The 20,947-nt window shown below is 40.3% G+C and overlaps 1 protein-coding gene across 4 annotated transcripts in view; it reads right to left on the reverse strand.

Moving 5' to 3' along the window:
• Window positions 1-20,584, reverse strand: part of HERC4 (HECT and RLD domain containing E3 ubiquitin protein ligase 4) — a 35,436-nt gene extending 14,852 nt beyond the window's left edge. For 2 of the 4 annotated variants that reach the window (XM_037399176.1, XM_037399172.1), the window contains exons 1-14: window positions 20,455-20,584; window positions 19,458-19,613; window positions 17,938-18,229; window positions 14,979-15,138; window positions 13,627-13,703; window positions 11,042-11,263; window positions 9,513-9,604; window positions 5,742-5,872; window positions 4,570-4,730; window positions 4,107-4,183; window positions 1,884-2,008; window positions 1,285-1,344; window positions 646-757; window positions 133-322 (exon numbers count right to left, since the gene is read on the reverse strand). In XM_037399176.1, the coding sequence (XP_037255073.1) occupies window positions 133-322; window positions 646-757; window positions 1,285-1,344; window positions 1,884-2,008; window positions 4,107-4,183; window positions 4,570-4,730; window positions 5,742-5,872; window positions 9,513-9,604; window positions 11,042-11,263; window positions 13,627-13,703; window positions 14,979-15,138; window positions 17,938-18,163 (1,633 nt within the window). In that variant the 5' untranslated portion in view covers window positions 18,164-18,229; window positions 19,458-19,613; window positions 20,455-20,584. The remainder of the gene's footprint in view (window positions 1-132; window positions 323-645; window positions 758-1,284; window positions 1,345-1,883; window positions 2,009-4,106; window positions 4,184-4,569; window positions 4,731-5,741; window positions 5,873-9,512; window positions 9,605-11,041; window positions 11,264-13,626; window positions 13,704-14,978; window positions 15,139-17,937; window positions 18,230-19,457; window positions 19,614-20,454) is intronic. The other 2 variants (XM_037399173.1, XM_037399177.1) reach the window with 2 other exon arrangements.
• Window positions 20,585-20,947: the final 363 nt, after the last annotated feature.

The raw sequence follows: 20,947 nt of genomic DNA on the forward strand, positions 1-20,947 counted from the left end.
TCTCACTGGGGAATTCTACAGAACTATAAATACACAGCAGGTGTTGCTGACACCATGTCTTCACTGACTGAATCTCTACACGTTTTCATCTAGAGATCCTTAGTTTTAACAGTAAAGATTTCAGTTTCTTACCAAGAACTTTCAGAGGAGCTTTTTCCAGGTTCAGAATAGCTGTTCCAAAAGGAATAGCTAACGTTGTGAAATTGTTTACATCACTCATCAGTGGGCATTCTGGTAGAGTAAGATACAGCCTCAAAGCTTCAACATCTGGTAAGGAGCTGGTCAACTTAGGAATAAGGTTCTTTTCCAAACTAGCTGCCACCTACAGCAGATCATAAAATTCTGTTTATTTTAATGCAATTTTGAATTTAAACAAATGCCCACCTAGATAAAAAATAATCTAAAAAACAATCATCAAGAGTTTAAATTAGACTATTATACATTTAGAAAAAAAGACAGTGTATTAAATACTAAAATACAATATGCTAGTGTTACTTGTCACAACACAACAGTTTTACATATTTGCAGCCCATAAAGAGTAAAGAAAGTTATTAAAAGGGTCTGAGCAAGCATAACAATAATATTTCTCAATACATATAACACACAAAGTTAATCCCAAACATAAGGAAAATACACAGCACAAACCTGTTGTGATATATGAGTGTGGTCAGGCTGTATAAGTTTGTGAAACAGTAGTCTAGCAGCATTCATATCAACCCCTGAGAATCTAGTGCTGGTTTTGTAATGATCATCGTTGCTGCAGAAAGAAAAAAAAAATACAGAGAAAAAGACTGAATTCTGTATTCTCAGCAACTCCAGAATTTTTCCACCTTGAATTTTTAGCCCTACTAAGGAATTAAGATGCGAGAGATCACAGTGTCAGATTTCCATTTCTTACATGACCTTTGAAGCAACTAAAAAAAAAAAAATCTTCTCTAACTGCAAGACGATCAATGTAACAACACTAGGATCTAAACCAGCCTGTGCAATATATTCCCCTTGAATTACATACAACCTGTGGCTGAGAAGTACTGAGTTTTGCTGGCTTACACAGCAGCAGCCAGGTGATACACACTTCCAAAGACTGGCAGGAGGCATGCTGCATTTGGGCCAGCTTGACAAACTGTATGGCAATAAAGGAGCTAGTGCAAACTGCAGGTACCAGAGTAACAGTAAGATAAAGAAATACTGGGAAGGTGTGATGGTTGCAACAAGAGACACTAAGAAGGTAGCCACCCTTAATGCTGTTCACAGGAATACTCATTTAAAAGCCTGACCACTTACCTCAAAGCCAAAAAGCTCCCATTCAGGCACCCAGCTGAGGAGAATGTTCCATCAATTTCACTGAAATTGTTCGTATGAAATACATTACATTTATTTTGGTTTTTTTTTACAATTTAGCATTTGCAATAAAAAACTGTATTTAATTCCTAACAAATTACATCACACAAAGGATGGAACTCTGACTTAATATGACTAAACAACGCTAGATAAAACCTCCAAGACTCAATGTTTAAGACAGCTCAAATCAAAGCAAGTCCTGTAATTTGTTTTTAATTTCTTTGCATCCTCCTTTATTAAAGTAGAAGCAATAATCTTTGAGTAGTTTTCATATTCCTTTACACATACTGTTATTTTTCAGTGTGCTACTAGATACTTAATTTAATCTTGTATAGTCATCTAAAACGTGACAGAGGTGACACAGACTAAAGGATCTGAACTACTTGACAAGCAGAATAATGATAGTGAGAGCACAGCAAAAGCTCTGCACACAATAAAATCATTCACTAAAAATAGCTTTGCTATGTATGTACAAAACCCCATTAATGCCCAATTCATAAGTAAAATTATAAAAGACAGCTTCTTTCCTCAGCATCACTTACTTAGCTATCTCTACAGGAAGTCTTCCAGATGGGAAAGTCAACAGTCTTTGAATAAACGTTTCATTCACAGTCCAGATCTGCTTCAAAAAGTCAGGATACCTAAAATCATCTGGTGGCACCATGTTCTAAATTTTAAAGAAAGCATAAAGAATCAACCACACATAATTGATTTCCAGAAAAATCAGTCCTGTGGTTGAGCTCTTTATCTCTTCATTGACTGACAATTTGCCTACCCAGACTATTACTGTGAAATAAGCCCAGGGATAAATTCACTGGATTCTAGCAGTTCTGCATTCACTATGAAAGCAAGAGCATACACTAAAACCATCTAGATTAGTGTGTTCATTCACACCACAGTTTACTTAACGGTAAATTCCCTAAACATATCGTATTTTTCTACATAATGAACACTAACAAGCATTAGACAAGAGTAGCACGCATCTCTTCTCCCTCGTCACTATGAGCCATTTAGCTCACTGCCAAGCTGTGAGCATACAGAAAAGGAGCCATTCAATTTTTCAGACAGCTGCTTTCCCACCCCACTTCCATCAGACTCCTCTGAGAATGAATCACGTTTCTCTGAACATCACTGCATCATCAGACGAGCTGCATTTTGATGTGCTGCTCATACCAAATGAATTCCAGTAAGACTTGCAATAGTAAAGATGAGCTGAACCAAGACTATTGTTTGGAGTAGAGAGCATTGGTTCGAAAAGAGATGCGAAAGAGCACCAAAAATAAGGTTACACTTGTAAAAGGAAACATATTTCTCCTGAGGGTGCAGCCTGACAACATAGCTGCCTCAGCAGAATGATGAGCTGCTGTTGCCAAAAACCAGTACTTCTGATCCCATCCTACAGAATCAGGACGAGAAACCCTCTTGACATTTCCTTTGTGTCCAGCCGAAGTGTCATTTAAACCCACAGTGAAACAACTCAGGGAGAAGTGAGCTGCCCAAAAACTAACTTGAGAAAACAAACAGATTTTGGCTGAGACCCCTTAACCGGCAAGGGCACACAAGTCCCAGGAGTAAAGTATTCACATAACTTTGAAAGAATTCAATACAAATTACCAAACTTAAGAGTACTAAAAGGGATCCTTTTGCAGCATCAAAGTTCATCTATTGCTAATTTTTTTTTTTGTACAAAACATGCCACAATAACTGCATTCATACAGTCTCCAGTTCACTTCAATTAGTCAGTCAGAATCTACTGCAGTAATTATGAAAATTGCACATGAGAAACTTTTTAAGAAAGGAGTTTTAATAGACAAGTTTCAAGCCTATATTATCAGTAATTTTTCCAGTCTACACCTGCTAAACCAGCTTCTCTCAAATACAGCAATAATTACCACAACTCAATCAGAATTAAGAAGAAAAAAAACCCCAAACAACTAGAAAAATTGTTGATTCTGTACAACCAGGAGCAAAGGCTTGCTGCAAGCCTGACCTGTACTCAGTTTTTCTTGACAACATGTTACCCACTAAAATCTGTTTTTCTTCATGTCCAAATTAGTTTTCACCCCCCCATACTCAACTCTTGATGCTTCATTAATCCCTGTGGTCTAATACTGGCTGAGATATAATGGAAACAGTCCTATGTATCTTCATCCTGTTTTTTTCCTCCCAACTCGTCCTCTAACATTATGTCCTTTCCCCTCATACTCCCACATCGCCATTTTTACTCTGAAGCCCTTCTAGACTGTTTTTCCATCCTAGAATTTTAACACACCAATTCTTGTCCTTTCAAAACTTCAGCTGTAAGACTAGCATAAAATTCCTATCACATAAACTGTGTCATCACCCACAATTTTTAGCAAAAAGCTCTGTGTTTCCTCATCGTTGTGATATGCTAAAATGGCTGCAGAGCAGAAGGTAGCAAAGCTGCAGTCAGGAGCTACTGAGGCTTTTCCCTTATGAAGAAATCCCCTTTTCCTTTATGAAAGAAAAAATGCACGCATCCATCACTCAGGAAAAAAGCTTATGCCAAAAAGCCTCAAGAGCTCATGCCAAAAAGCCTCAAGAGCTCACTGACAGCTAACACTCAATAACTGGATCCAAGTCTTCCAACTGCTAAACTGACTTAGTGTCTCGTGCTTCCACACTGCTCTAACAAACTTCACAATGTAGTCATGCATCTTCAGTATGAAAATCTCTTAAAATGCATCAGAAAACCCAAAATTTAACTGACAGATTTTGGAACCAAAGTATATTTAATTTGTTACCTGTGGATAAAAGTAGTGTGCAAAACTTTGGTCCCCACCAGAGAAAATTCTCTTTACACAATAACACTCCTCACTGTCTGCAACAGGAATAAAAAACAGGCAACTGTGAATCTGAGAAATGATTAAGACAATGCAATCAACACTCAATTAGAAAAAGGTTTCTTCATTAAATAACCTTGCTGAAGCAGATGTTCTTAATATAATAGTCACAATTAAATTTTTAAATTTAATGGTAAATGCCAACACCTCTAAGTTTTAGCTCTAGTGCTAACAAAGGAGCTTATGCAACAGCACAGGTAAGCATGTATCTCCTACAGCAGAAATGGACTTCAGGGAGCAGAGCACAGGGGAAACAAACTTTGGGAGAAAGTGATTCTAGCCCATATTTAGTTTGAATCTCAAGATTTGTAAGACACTACAAAGGAGCAGGAATCCAGCAGTAAATATGCCAGATGTTGCTTACCTGCGGTTGTCGGGCATTGAGTACTATACGGGAGCCAGTTTCCTTTTACTGTGAAGGGACTTTTCCTATTACTGGTTGTTCCTGTACCCAACTGCCCGTTACCTCCGAGTCCAAAAGAATAAATTCTTCCAGATGAAGGAACAAATGCAGTAGTGTGCTGCCTAGGGCAAACAAAATTCAGTAATGAAAACCTAAGCATTATAACATGCTTTGTGCAGGCAAGCCTAAGAGTTGTGTTAGTGTGTTAAAGGTCCTGTAGTATCAAACACGCCACCCCTCTACTGGCAATGCTCTGCCCCTGGCAATACTCCATTTATGCTGCAATAGGCAGTATCCCATTTCCACTAAAAAGTTCGTGGAATGAAGATGCCAAGTTCTGCCTTGAACCCCTGCTTCACCACAGCCTGGCTGTCACAGCCTATCTCTGGACATTCACGAATTTGAAGTTTCTACCAGATTGGCTGCATCTCCTTTTCCCTCCCATCCTTCTCAATTCTAAGAGTCTGGGAAGAACCAGTATTGAATTTATATACACAATTAAAAGGGAATGGGTCCACTCAATGTCAACAAAACTGCTAAAAAGACTGGTTTACATCCATATATTCTTGAACCCAAATAATAAAGTGTGCCCTTCTCTTAAAATTATGTTGCCTCCCTCATTTTGTCATCTTAGAATGCAGTTCTTTGGACAAGAGCATTTTCATGTGTGCTGGGAATTTTTCCAATTTCTTGGGTGCTATTGTAATATATGCAATAAAAACCCACTAGGAACTGAAGTGCCATACAGAATTACAGGTATCGTATAAAACAAGTTATGGTTCCAAATTTTACTCTTATCCTCAGTGATGCTCATGTACCTCCACAAACACACTTGTTCTTTAATAGGAAATGATAAAGTGACAGCAGTAAACAACACCTTCTCACTGGTTATTCACACTTCCAGTTCAGAAAATCATAGCCTCTCATAATAATACTCGTAACTTCCTTTAGTTTTCTGCTGAATGTTTTTAGAATCCCAGTAAGGTGTCTAAATATCTTTTATTAGAGACCATCTTGTCTTTCCTAACCACAAAGGGTAAGAAAAACCTCACTTCATATTGCAATATACATGAAGTTTCATACAAAACAAGTTATTCGTAAGATTCACAGCACTAGCATAGAATAGCCCTTACCTGCCACATGTGATTTGCGTGACAACACTTCCCATAAGTTCAAAAACTTTCCTTGGGTTTATCTCATGGCTGGTAGAGTTATGACCCAACTGACCATAGCCTCCAGCTCCAAATGTAAAAACCCCACCTTCCTAAACAAATAAATTATTTGCATTAAAATGACAATATATCTCAGAAGAAGAAACTTAACAGAAATAGGGGTTTCATAAAGCTCCTTGTCTGATGATTCTGGAAATGTGGGGAAAGGAGAAAATATACATGCACAAGAGGGCCCGGAGACACAAAAAGGTCACAAGTTAATTGCAGTTATCAAAATGTGGCACAGCTATCAAGTATTACCTTACTCATGTTAAATTGTGTTCTTGTAATTTCCGTATTATTACACATTAGTCCTGCCATCAATTTGTGTCAATAGATATTAACCCTCCTTTTTCCTCTTTTCCAGTTTTCTTGATGAACTACAATAGTTCATCAAGGACCTATTATATAGTTCAGGGGTCCTGAAACTTTTTAAACAGGGGGCTGGTGCGCGGATGAAGTGGCAGGCCGTCATCTGTGGCTGCTTGGTTCCCCCCCCCTGCCCCCAACCCCCGGGGTCTGTAAGTACCGGGGGCCGGATTGAGGACCCTGGGGGATCATATCTGGCCCACGGGCCGTAGTTTGAGGACCCCCGATACAGTTGATGAACTACATAAAAAAATAGTTGATGAACTACAATGAAATATAATATATTATATAATATAAACTCACACTACGAAAAGAAGTATATATTCACAATTTAAAAGTCAAAGTAAATTTTAGAGCAATTACCAAATAGGAAGCTGCCCTCCTCAGGCAGATGATGCAGAGTATGACTGAAATAGTCAGCTTCGTTATTTGAAAGCTTAAGGAACCAGAAAACGTCAACATTTTCAGAAGGAAATTTTTTAAGTGTTTTTGATTAATTTAATCAAGAAATTAACCAAAAACTTTAACAGAAGAATGTTAAATCAGAAACATTTTCAGAAATTATACAAATTACCTTACTACAACTTCAAAACTTGCCATTTTCAAAAGTTTTGAAATTGTAAAGCTGTTTCTTTCAATTCCACCCTGCATCAGACTGGACCTCTGCTGGAAATCACAATTAAAATGGCAGCATCCACTGAGAAAAACCAACAGCCTCATTCACTGTATCAGGATAACAAACAGTGACAGGTTTTCCTGAACATCAGAAGGACCTGAAGAATGCTTGCACGTGTACTCAGTACTGTTTACAAAAAGAGATAAACCAAGACCCCTCATTCTGCAAGGCCTAACATGTAAGGAAAAAAGGAGCTACACACAAATGGGTGACAAAAATAATTTCTAGAAACATTTACAGTAAATTCTGTATCTTAATCAAGTCCATCAGCTTTAAAGCAAGTTTGGAGTTAACTTCTATACATTAAAATGGGAAAAACATTTAGAACCTAATTTACAGATTGCTGTTTTCTTTATATTCTGTACTTCCCTAACCTCGCACAATACATCAATACCAATTTCAGGATGACAAAGTTGCCACATCTTTCCCATCAAAGCAGGAGAATATATTAGGACAAAAAGCAATTGTTTGTGAACAGTCTTTTCCTTTCACTGTAAAAAATTAAGCCTGTATAAGCAACAAAAGTGTGGTAACACTGAGGCAGATCATATTCTTCAGAACAGCTTTTAACTTGTTGCAGCGCAAAAATTCAAACTAACATATTAAAAAACCCTACACATTTTCCAAAAATAAGCACAGATTCTTTTTTTCATCAGAAATATAACATTAAAAATAGTTACTTTCAAAATTCTAATGCCTTCTGCAACAATATTCTCAATCCAACAGATTCAGACATTAAATGGGTATTTAGTCACTTGCCCAAATCTTGATCAGCCAGAATTGTTTTCTACTGCTATCAGTAGTAAGCTCAAAATATTCTGTTCATTAATTGACATATTTTATTGAGAGCGATGAACAAGAGGAAACATCAAAGAATTAATAAATAATAATTTATACATAAATGTTGAAGTCTAATCCAACTAACAAAACAAAGAAATTAAAGTACAGGAGTCGATCATTTAAAGATAAGCAGGTATGTATTGCTTTACCCACCACAAAACAGAGGTACTTACCACTTGATGCTCGAAATATACTATTCATCACTTAAATGAGGGTGAGAAAGCACTAGCTTTATACATTCTGTGTTGCTCCTAAAAGTTTCCAGATTAAATTTAAAAATTTAAGACTCCAAATAAAGCCTTTAGCCAACAGTTATGTATAAGGCAATTTGATACATTTCAGCTCTCAGTCAGCTCCTACGCCTCTGCATGAATACGCCGTGCTGACACAGAATACAGGTTTTTTTTCCAAATTGGCCTTGAAATAAATGACCAACTTTTCCTAAGAACCTCAAACTGTAATACTCACTAGTGGATTAAATCTTCAGTTTCTTCTGTTGGTTTGCTAACAGTATGTTAATAACTACTATGCAACAGCAGATGGAAGAGAGGAGTGAGAGCAGCAGCCCTGCAGCCCCCCAGGTCAGTGCAGGAGGTGGCAGGGGGGTGCTCCAGGTGCGGGGTCAGACACTCCCACGCAGCAGCTCGCAGTGAAGCCAGCTGTGCCCCTCAGCCCATGGAGGTTAGCGGTGGAGCAGATCTCCCCCTGCAGCCCGTGGAGGACCCCACATTGGCGCAGGAGTATGCCCAGAGGAGGCTGTGACCTATGGGCAGCCCATGCTGGAGCAGCTCCTGGCAGGGCCTGTTGGCCCCATGGGGAGAGGAGCCTGGGCTGGGGCAGGGTTCCTGGCCGGGCTGGGGACCCCACCAGGGACCCACGCTGGAGCAGGGTGTGAAGAACTGCAGCCCATGGGAAGGACCCACGCTGGAGATGTTCATGGAGGACTGTGCCCTGTGGGAAGGCCCCAGGCTGGAGCAGGGCAGAGTGCGAGGGGGAAGGAGCGGCAGAGACAGTGACAGACTGACCACAGGGCCCTTTCCTCACCACCCTGTGCCGCTCGGGGCAGGGAGCAGAGTAGCTGGGAGTGAGGTTGACTCCAGGAAGACGGGAAGGATGGGGGAAGGTGTTTTAAGATTTAGTTTTATTTCTCATCACCCTACTCTGACTTTCGACTGGCCGTAAGTTAAATTAATTTCCCCAAGCCTGTGACAGCAACTGAGTGATCTCCCCATCCTTATCTCTACCCAGGAGCCCTTCCCTGTATTTTCTCTCCCCTGCCCAGCTGAGGAAGGGAGTGATAGAGCAGCTCTGGGCACCTGGCATCCAGCCAGAGTCAGCCCACCACAGCAACAAATAGCAATTTAGTAAGAAAACTTCAACCAACCACAAACACCAATCCCCCCAGCATTTAATTTCAATTAAAAATTAACTCGGGTCTGATCAGTGGTAACAGCAATGCTAGAGGTGTTATGCCCAGAAAACAGCTAATCTCTTTAGGATACACTAATGCAAATTTCAGTATCTGTGTAATTTTAATAAAGAAACAGAATTGTTATATAAAAAACCGCTGTATTTTGTATGCTCAATTTCACCAAATCTGTCAAAAATTTAAAACTACTGAAAGATTTATTGTATTTGCTAAGTTTTTTCAAATATTTAACCATTCTTCCAGTGTTTCCTGAACCTCATCCAATAAATCTTGAAGAAATTTTATGCAGAATTTTGTTTCTAATTTCCTATTCAGGTAGCATATTCTCCAAAAACTGTATGCATTAAAAAAACAAGTAATTTAAATTTGAATATTGTACCTTTGTAAGGGCAGCAGTATGATCTTCTCCACAACATATATGAACAACCTTCTGAGTTCTCAATGACTTTAGCAGCGTAGGAACATACCTGTCTGAAAGGTTTAACACAGCAGCAGATCACTTATTTTGAAAATCAAAATCAGAAAACAAATAGTTTTGCTTATTTATTCTAGTGCCGTTCTAGTCAAACAAGCACTTTGAATTTGATAGCGTAATGCAATCATTGTGACAGAGTTTATGTATCTCTGAGACAGAAGTGCTATCACGGAAAAACAGAGACACTACTATACTGAAATACTTTATAGCAAATAGTCTCATTTTCACTGGACAGGATCACGAGAATACATAAATCATGACGGCCACGAGAAAAGAACAGCTGGTTTGAGTTGTTTATGTGTTTCATGTTTTTAAAATATTCCTACAAGTTGTTAACAGTTGGTCATAGTTCAGTATTACTAAATGTGTAATAGAAAGGAATACTGAAAAATTAGGAAGCACAACTAACCTCCCTCCATCACCAGAACCAATCAACTGGGTCATCCAGTTGCGCAAAGGCAATTTTTTAAAGTGTTAACACTAATGTCTTAGAATTTGTGAGGTACACCAAGGTGCCTGGTAAAAAAGGGATTTTACTGAAACGTGATGCTATATAGAACACTGAGGTCACATACATTCCAAAGAATATGCAGAAGCAACTTGATGTCTCCCGCCAAAATCTGATTTCTGAAAAGTATGTGTAATTTTCTTATTACATCAGTGTGACCAGATTTAAAGCATCAATTCAGACACACATTTTAGCTACAACACATTTTTCTAATTTTAAATGGTGTTGACAACAATGAAGCAGTGAGAAAATTCAAATTCATGAAACTAGCTATCGATTATTCAATACTAAACCTGACAGCATACATTCCCACCTTGGCACCCTGTGCACAGATAGCGTGCGTGTAACATAACACAACCAACAAAGAAACCATTTTTTGTCTAACCTAACCACTTGTTTAAAATCATTAATGAGCATCAACAACCTAGCAGAGGGAATTTTGGAAATGGTTCGCTAAAAATCATGAATGATTATCAGAAGTGGCCTAAGGCAGGCAGATACCCACATGCCAGTAAGAAAACGATTTAAGATGCCTTACATGTGTCCTCTAAGCACAACCGAGTAGTTTTGATGGATTACTGGTTTTGTCAAGCTATTTCATCTACCTAAGATTCAGTTCAAACTGTAACAGCTGCACAGTACTTTAATTCAATCACATTCAGAAAGTTTAAGTCACAGAAAAGTCTAGAAGAGGGAAAGAAAACCAAGCAGGCTAGAACTTCAACGTAACACTCAGAATTTTCACTACAAAACAGCTGAGGAAAAAAAAACCTCTGTGTCTTCCTTATGCGCCCTCACACGACATCAGCACACTCCAACAATATTCAAGAAAGGTTTGTTCTGTCTGCTCCTTTTCTAGGAATGTCTTTACATCCACAAACCGGGACCTTCAGCCTGAAATTTTACTGCAGTAATGTTTACTTACCATTATCATCATTAAGACCCAGCTGCCCAAATTTATTGCGTCCCCATCCAAAAATGGCTCCAGAAAGAGTTAGTACAAAACTATGAGCTCCTCCTGCTGCAATTTGTGCAAAAGGGATTCCCAGCAGAGATTTAATCACATGTGGCGAGTTTTGTTTTTTATACTCATAACCTAAGCCCAACTGGCCATATTTATTCTGTCCCCAGGAAAACACTTCACTTCCTGTTTAAAGGGGAAAAAAAACCAAAACCAAGAAATACAATTAATATAGTTTAATTATATAAAGTTTATTTACTGTTAGAAAAGCTAAAAGTTAAGACAGTTACTCTACAAATATTTGCGAGTTGGAAAATGTATACAATTACTGACTTCTGAAGCTAAGCGTTTGTGTAATTTGCAGACATTCAACACAAATATTTAATCGGACTGAAAGTATTTAAATCACATTTTAAACCCCCAAAATTGCTCTTAACATCCTTGTTTCAATAGTGTTAGATAAACTGAGTTCAGTTATTACAAAGCAAGACGCTGTTCCATTGGAAGTTCCACTACTGCATATAGTTTTATACAGAGATCTTGCTGAAGTTGAATACTGAACATGCAAAAATTTCCAATTTCCAATCACAAGGCTCATTTAAGCTTTTGTAGAGCAACATACTTAATTTTCACATACAATTTAAATGACATACTTTAAATTGTAAAATATTAATGATCAATGAAGCACAAAATTTACAGTGTCATTTGATGCCTTATAAAGAAAAAACATTTTGAAGAAATCACAATTAGAGCTATTTATATTAAGATTGCCTCCAAAATAAAATGTTCTACTGAACAACCAATGTTTTGCCAAGGTATTGACTATCCTGAAGATCACCACCTTATTACAAAGACATTCTCCTTTTGCTGATGTGATACATTTCAAACAGTAACATTACCTATGTCTCCTACCTCCATCTTTCCAGTAACAGTTTTATCAAGATGGGAAACAATGAAACCCATCCCCTGGGGTACAGGTCTCTCAGATTTTATGTATTTATTTAAACAACAACCACCAAGCCAAACCCAACCAGACACAAAAAAAACAAAACAAAAAACAACCCAAAAAAAAGCCCCAAACCATTACTTTAATACAAAACAATCTTCCTAACACCAAAGAAATCCTATGCCAATCATTTATCACATGAACTAATCCATCTGTTCAATATCCCATACGTAGATCTGAAGATAGGACAAAGTCTCCTCTCAAAATGCCCAATTCAAGTTAAGTTCATCCCATTTTCCTCCCTATGGGGGTCTATTTTTAAGACCATAACCTTGCTACATTGTAAGAGAACTTGCAGAAATCCTTGCTATCAGAAAAAACCCCAACAAAACCCCACCCTACAACGCACATGAAAACCAGAACCATAGAGCTGCAAATCTGTGAACTGGCAACAGGATGGTGATGCTGTACTTGCAGCTTATAACTATTTAAAACACTTAAGTGAATTTTAAAGTATAAACTCCTATTATATTCTTGCACCTTTGATCAACAGAACACTTAGCACAATTCTGACACTCCCCACACTCTACTGCTCATCTTAACCCAGGCAAAGGGTTATTTGTAAATCTCTGCCTGTCCTGAAAACAACAGACCCTCACTAGGTTGTAATGGTAAAGATGCTTGGGAATACATAACAGCACAGAAAACTCAGTATGAGCCCACAAAAAGTCACACAAAGGATCAAGGCACATACAGTCAGTATAAACTGTTGTATTTAAAGAAAAAAAACCCAACAAATACATTCAGGATATAATTAATGCCTCCCTCCCCACAGCTTGTTTAGTTTACATTTCAAACAGTGTTAAGAAACACTGTCAGACTACAATCTTTCAGGAATTTTTGCTTTGAGTTTCTATTTCCATTAACCCTGTCCAGCAGCCACTTCTTGCAAACCTAAGTTTTGGCCACAACTCTGCTTTGTCACAAAGAAACAAAGAGGCAACAGATTTAAATTCACACTCCTCTCTGGAGAGCTATACAAACCAGACATGCAATATTCTTATACAAGTGAGGCCAACTAAGTATGTTCTCACAGCTCTAGAAAAACTTTGAAGACACGTTTAAACCTTTCAAAAAGTGGGTTATGATGTGACGTTAAATTTTAACTACAGAAGCACCAATAAAACAGACTTTCCAATAGAAAAGCTGACAAGGAAGTCATCATGTGAAAGCCTCAGTAACTATTTTAACCTGTGACTTCTAGACTAGTGACAAAATGGCATGCTAGCAGGATGAAAAAGAAAGGGGACCAGAAAAAGGAGAGAAACAAAAATGAATTTTAAAAGGAAACATGAAAGCAAGATGATAAAAAGCAAAAAAGCATAAGAAGAAAAAGCAGCACAGCCCAACATTTGTTTGTGGGTTGGTTTTTTTTCAAATTTGTTACATTCAAGCTTCCATTGTTAAATTACACTTCCCCACCAACCTGAAATCCCATCTGTGTTAAGCAGTAGCACGTTTTAAAAAAAGACAAAATAAATGTTGAAACCTTTAGAATTACCTGGTAGGAATGTACACAAAGCTTCAAAAGAATTTGGCTTACCTTTTGAGAGTGCTAGCGAGTGATAATAACCACAAGCAACTTGAACAATTTGGATCTCTGATAAGCTTTTAATATTTCTATTGGAATAAGAAAACAGAGAAAGAATTAAGCTACTAGGCCACGGTATGAAACAAAGTCACACCAAAGGGTAATAATATACAATAAGTGAATCCTTTTCACTGAAGTATATATGAAACTAATTTCAATATTGTAACTTTAATTAGAAATGAAGAATTAGGGAGGTTCATGTGCTAGGAAGGAGATGTCACACAGGTGAGTGGAAGAAATTAATACTGGATGCAAGAAGAAAATGATCCCTACTTTCTAGTGTCCAATAGAAAAATGGTTTTACAATCATTTTCTATCAATATTAAAGACTGAATAAAGTTGAACACTCAATTTTTCATCTCTACCAACACTAACTTCAATCAAAACTTCCATTTACAGAGCTATTAAGTATTGCACAATAATAGAAAGAAGTTGCAAGTACATACAAATGTGAATTAAATCTAGTATGCCTTCAAGTTCTGATGAGAAAACCAGGACTTTCTAAAAGGCCTGTGGGCTTTTAAATTTGATACAGGAATAAAAAACCCTTTCTATTAGTTATTTATGTCTTTCATATTTAGACATGTCACAGATAGCCACAATGAAGTTATGAATACTAATGTTCCAAGGAATTGTAACTTTCATGTGTCTTTTGCTTACGTAAAATACAAAATTAGAAAAAGCCTCCAGCTTGCAAATATACAAACTTTCTGCTACAGACAGTTGCACTGATTTCAGTGAATCTATTCATCACAGTAAAAATATGAACTTCAGCTAGCTGGAATGCTTACAGCATCCTGAAAACAAGCAAATGAATCTGGATACCATTCATTTTTATAACTAGAAGGCATATCACTTGATCTCAGCTAAAAAAAAATTTAGGGTGAAAACTGAAGGACAAAATCAGATCACAAACATACCTTCCTCAAACCTACTCCCACAACCGGTTTTGAAAGTTTAACATTCTACTTCTCTTTAACTTCTTTTAAATGGCAGTTGTCAATCCCCATTTACATTCTTGAAATACCCATCCTACTTTCCTAACATAACTCTCATTCTTAGTAGATGACTATTAAAGAAAAAAAAAAAAACAAAACAGAACCCAAGACCAAACCAAACCCATCACACACTTCTCACATAAGCTGACTTTTTGAGAAAGGAAACTGTCTACAGCATGCAAGTGCCACAGCTAAAATACACTAATGTGCTTTTTTAATTGTAACAGCAGAATAGCTTAACCAATGGAACTTAAGCACTTTTTTTCCCCAAAAAACATAACTTATTACATACTAATTAATATTAACCTGGGTACTCTGACGCATTCCTCTGTTCCTGGCAAGCCAAGCTGTCCATCAGTAGCCAGACCCCAAGCATATACCTGACCCTTGTCATTTAATGCAAGAGTGTGGGCTTCTCCACATGACACAGCTACAATATTTTGGGCATCCAGCGCACCAACATGCTCTAACAAAAAAAAAAAAAAAAAAGAAAGTTAGCTGTTTAATAAAAGAAGCTACTAACTAGGTAGTATCATTCAAGACAGTTATACTCAGTACTAAGATATCAACTAAAATGACACAGAAGCAAGCCCAGAAATGTCCCAAAACATCCTTTATTTACAATTATAAGCATGCTATTCTAGAAGTACGTTGAACTTGACACCCCAAAGTAACTAAACAACTGTATCTGGAGCTATATACAGAAGTGCATAAAAAAGTGCAGCTTGATGGCTCCTTCTAATCCTCCCATCTGAAAATGAGCACAGAAACTCAATTAATATTAAGGCCAAATAGATTATCGTCAAATGACTACACGTGTAGACATTATGTAAGAGGAAAACATTCCACCACAGCAAATTAAATTCACCTATTCATTATTAACAAAAAAGCCTGCAGAACAAGGCAGGGCAAATTAAAGACTAAAGCTACTGTTTTTGCAATGAGCCACACAATGTCCTTCTTTATAATGCAAAATACTGTAGAAACAGAACCTACAGAGCAATTTTTCTAGATATACAGTGCATGCCTCTGAAAAGCAAACACTAAAAGATCTGTGACTTTTTTCCAGTAGCCTGCATCAATACACTGGGAAAAACTCAAATTTTGTTTTTGTGCTTATGATCTGTGATCAAAAGTCTTTAACATTTTCATGTTAGCAACACTGAAGTGGAGAATTATCATCAGAGCCTGTCGTTAAGGTTGGACTTTTCAACAGTCCCCTTAAATAAAACGTTAAAGCGGGCTTTTGTGCCCTGTTTTCAGACACAGAAATTCTATTCCTGCCTAAGAATGGCAGAGGGCTGAAAAAGCCCGCGTATTATCAATGCAACAAGTGCTGTAAACGCAGCCTAGCATAGCCTAACTCAATTCAAAACAGTAGCTAACATTATCTGCAACGTGACAAGCACTCAGTCTCCAAAATAAAGTAACACAGGCAGCAGACAAATTCATTTTTTTAAACAGGTGGTCTGATTAAAGAGGTTACCACCCCAGTTCAGCCCATTAGAGCCTCCACAGCTCTGTCAGTGGAAGAGGTCATGTAAGCACTCTCCAGTTCAGGCAACAGCATGCAGATTAGCTCAGACTATCTTCACCAGCTGCTAAACTAGCCAGGCTGACTTTGCCTAATACGGATTAAGGAACATCTACACAATCCCTATGGCAAGCAGAGCTCTGTGGGGAGGAAAGAGGGAATGCACAGCTAGTGACGCTGGTGACATGGAGGTGGTAAAGACAACAAAATTATCTTCAGGTAGCAAAAATACATTCAAAAGAGAGCATCCACCCATTTGTAGAGATACTGAGCCTCTTGAGGCTGCACAAGTGAAGTTGTCCCAATGCACTGACTTCATGTTAGAACATTCAACAGTATTGTCAGTAATCTCTAGATGAAAGAAAAAATACGGAGGACATTACAATCCTCATGACCACTGTGTCGGAGTGTGTTAAAAAAAATAAAAGATTTATAGTAGATGTTTGTCCATTACATAAAAAAGCTCGTAAAAGACTGTTTTAAAAAACCAAAAATTAAGTCATGTATTTTTGTTGTAACTGTTAGATTTAAAAGACAATTCAGCATCATTTTCAAAGTGGGTAACAAGCATTCAGAGTAAATTTGATACGCTGAGTCATTCGTGTTCATGAATCATGAATTCATGTTCACGAAGCTGAAGTTTGCACAGGACTAAAGTTCATCAGTTTTAATATCCATTTACTGTTACCCAATAGAAGTCCAAATTAGTTTTAAAAAGTTACTTATCAACTACACAAAAAAAATCTTTATTTGGTACCAAAGCCAAAACTCTGAAGGAAGAACTGCTAAAATATTGCATAATGCCTTGTTTCCATCTGAAATACTTCTATCAATAGTTGTCCCAAGAAACTTGAAAAATCACTCTAGCGGTGATTAGAAGAAACTCTTACTAAGCCTCTTCCATTTATGTTATGCTGTAAGTACTGTCAGAGGCACTGTTCCCTATCTCTCAGTAGCACGCAGATATGACTCACATGCACAGCTCTGAAAAGAGCCCATGTGCACACTCCTCTGCAGTCCCTGCAAGATGTTTACCCACTTCTGCTATAGAACTGCGCTAGCAGGAAGCAGAAACACGTGCCTAACATAGATAGGAAGAAAAAAGCCCAAATAAGTTTTACACTGCATCCTTCAGGCTTTTCCAAACCCCCTTCCTGTAGCACCGCTCATGCTGGAAAGTCTTTTATCAGAAGTTTTATCGTTAGTTCTTAAAAAAACAGAGAATTAAGAACATTGCTTTTACCAGACCTGCTCTACATCAAATATTAGATAATTAAAACCACACAGGACGTTTCTCAGTGACGGTATGCCAGGTATTCATTTCTACCATATTCCAGTAGCCAAATCCATACATATGCTACAATGCTAATCCATGTATTGAAGCAGGTCACCTCCCCTTCAGATTAAAGACAGCCAGCGTCTTCCACGGCCTTAGGTAAAGCAATTCTATGCTGGAAATAAAAAACAGTGGTAGTACTCAGCTGCACAGCAGGCAAAAACATGGGGGGACAGCCATGTTTCACAGCTGGTTGCTTCCAACTGTCACAAGATGCAATCCAAGCAAAGGTATGCTTTTCAAATTAAAAATATACCTGTTCTTGGAAGAACTAATATGCATACAATTCAGCACATGCGCAGACACTGGCAACCTTGGGTTTGATGTAGCATAAAAAGATAAAAAACTACATGCACCACCACACACTCTCCACAATTCATTAATTCTAAACTTACCGGGTCTTTTCCTGGCTTTTTCGTGCCCCAGTTGTCCTAGATCATTGCAACCACATGTATAAACAGTCCCATCATCCAGGACAAAAACAGTATGTCTCAGTCCACACCCTACATCTCTGACCCTTTTATTTAAGAAAAAGTCACTTTTTCTGGGTTCTAAAACAATCTCTTCATCAATTCCACCCAATCCAAGCTGTCCAAACGATGCATTTCCCCAGCACAACATGTTTACGCTTCTCTGGATCACAGAGATCTTCCAACTTTGCTTTTCTAGAATATCCCTTCTGCGTAGCTGTTCCAAAAAAAAAAAAAAAAAGTAGGGTTTGTCAGTATTGTCCCTAACATTTATATTACCTTCTATCTAGCATGTAATCCACAAGTTCACTTTCTATATACCAATATAACACATCAAACACTTTTTTAAGAGTGTGATTTACTTTTTGCACAGTATTTACATTAACTCTGCATAAAACGTTTTCCCTCCCGTTTCCAATACAACTTGTAAGATGTGCAGGTCCTCAGTTTTATATAACTTAGTTTCAAAAACTTAAAATATTCTTCATAGAACTTCTCTAATCCCTAATCCAGATCTATACAAATGGCAGTCACAACCAATTTTAGCCGGTGGAAATGACCTCACACGCCTTTTTAAGGAGACAGTACAGGCTAGTTTCTTTATACAAGGATCTCCAGAAAGCACTGTGTACAGCCTCAAGATCATCCCCAAAAACAACACTTGACTCATAGCTTGGAAAAAATTGGTCAGCTCTGATCAATCCAGTTACACAACCCAAATAATATGGTGTCAACCATTAAATTTAAACAACTATGAGGCAACCAAACTTAAAAATACATGGCTGAAACTCAAGTCCCCTCTCTTGTGCTGCAATCAAAAGCGGCTACAGCCTCATCGTTACTCTACTGTTAACTGGAGGCCACACACACAAACTTGCCCACGCAGACCCCTGTGCCTAATGCCGAAACTGCAATTACCAGTATTTGTGCTGACGAACTCTGCACCTATTTAGAAAGGATACAAAGCTACACATCTCTTTCATTTTCAGTATTGCACTCAAAAGAATTTATGACAATGTTTTCACTATTACTTATACTACACTTCGGCGACATAAGTTTCCACACATTTTCAGAGCAATTTAAAAATCAGTGCAACACAGTATAAAACTGCTACAAATTTTCATCTGTGACCATTATTTGGAAGACAGCATGTAAAATGGAACGTGGAATACAATGCACTTACAAATGCATTCCATCTTATTCTGCCAGGTCATAACACATGTAAACCGCCTAAACAAAGAACTGCTCAGAGAAGCAAGCCATCAGTTCGCACCTAAGCATTACGTAAACCAAAGGGCAGAATTCTTGCCAGCACAATAGGATGAACTATTTTCTTTGTAAACATCAAAACACAGTAAAGAAGATGCCTACACCTGCGATCTCACAAAAAAAAAACCCCAAGCAAAAAACCCCAAACAGCTTAAAATATATTGCATTCTGTTTACCTATCTCAGGAGATGATGCATGATCAAGTATTTCCCTAGCTATATCCTACCACATTCAGAAGGGGACACCAACATGAAATCGTCTTCGGTTAAGACATAGCTATGCAACAGCAGTTTTGACACATCTGTAGCAGTGACTGCAGTGCAAGCTCCAACCTGCAACACAAGAAGTTAGAAGAGACACGTGATTATTACACTGGTTTGAGATTTTCATCGTCAAGATTTATCTCCATCTCCAGTGGGGCAAAAAGCAGGAAAGTTCCCCTTGCTGTTGGCACAGCTATCCGCTCCCGTCGGGGTGTGTGTGGGGGTGTGTGTGTGGTGTTTGTGCTTTTTTCTCTTCAGAGACAGCAGCCAAGTAAGTTTTGCACTTGGATGGCAAATCACGGCAGTATTTCACCCCTGCGCGTAGCCGTGGCAGCCAGCTCACGGTGTCAGCTGCTGGATGCTACCACCCGTGACGTCAGCAGCAGCCCAGTGACACCAAATACCGAACGCGGGGGAAACCACCCCGCTCGTTCCGTACCGGCGCGGCGCAGGTACCGGCGCTGCGGGCACAGCCCGCCGCTCCCTCAGGCGGGGGCACCGCCGCTCCCGCAGCGCCCCGCGGCCCCAGGGCGGCGCGGCTCCCCCGGGCACGGCCGGCCCCGCCGGGGGGCGCGGGCGGGGCGGGGGCGGCCCCGGCGGAAAGGCGCAGCTCGGTGGCCGGCGCGGGGCCTCCGCCCGTCCCCTCAGCGCGCCCCGCGGCTGCCGAGCGGCGTCGCCCGTAACGGTCCCAACCGCCCCGGCCCACCGGCCGCCCGCGCTCGCCTCCCCGCGCCGCGGACGCCGCCGCCCGTCCCGTCCCGCCCCGCTACCGCGGTCGCCGTCCGACCGGCCCCGCGGCTGGGCCCTGCGGGCCGGGCACGGCCGCTCTCCTCTCGGCCCCGCGGGGCGAAGGGCGGCACGCGCGGGACCGCGGGGGTACAGCGGCGCGTCACGGCCCGACGGAACTCACCGGCGAGCGGCGGCCAGGCCAGGCCAGGCCAGGCGCTCCGCTCCGTCCCGCTGCGCTGCGCTCCCCACGGCGCCGCGAGGCCGCGCCCAAGGCCGGCCCGCCCGCCGCAGGCCCCTCCGGCCACCGCGAGGGCGTGAGCAGCCCCAGCCCGGAGCGCTGACAGGGCCGGGCCGCCGCTCCCGCGCAGGCGCCGACTGGCGGGCGGGGCCACCGCGCGCCCGCTCCCCCGCCCGCCTCCCCGGCCTCGTGGCCAGGGGCGGTGACGCAGCGGCGGCGCGGCGTGACGTCAGCGCGGGGCTCGCGGGGGCAGCGGTCCTCGAGCTGCCGGGAGCGGGAGCGGGAGCGGAGCGGGGCCGGGGCGGGTCCCGGACCGAAGCCGGGAGGGAGGTGGCGGTCGCGGTCACGGTCACCGCGTCGGGCCCCGCCGCCGGGCTGTGAGGCAGCCGGGCAGAAGCTGCCGGCACCCGGAGGAGTTCGGGGGAGCGGCGCCGGC

The sequence above is a fragment of the Falco rusticolus genome, chromosome 9 (assembly GCF_015220075.1).
Source record: "Falco rusticolus isolate bFalRus1 chromosome 9, bFalRus1.pri, whole genome shotgun sequence".
Lineage (NCBI taxonomy): Eukaryota > Metazoa > Chordata > Aves > Falconiformes > Falconidae > Falco > Falco rusticolus.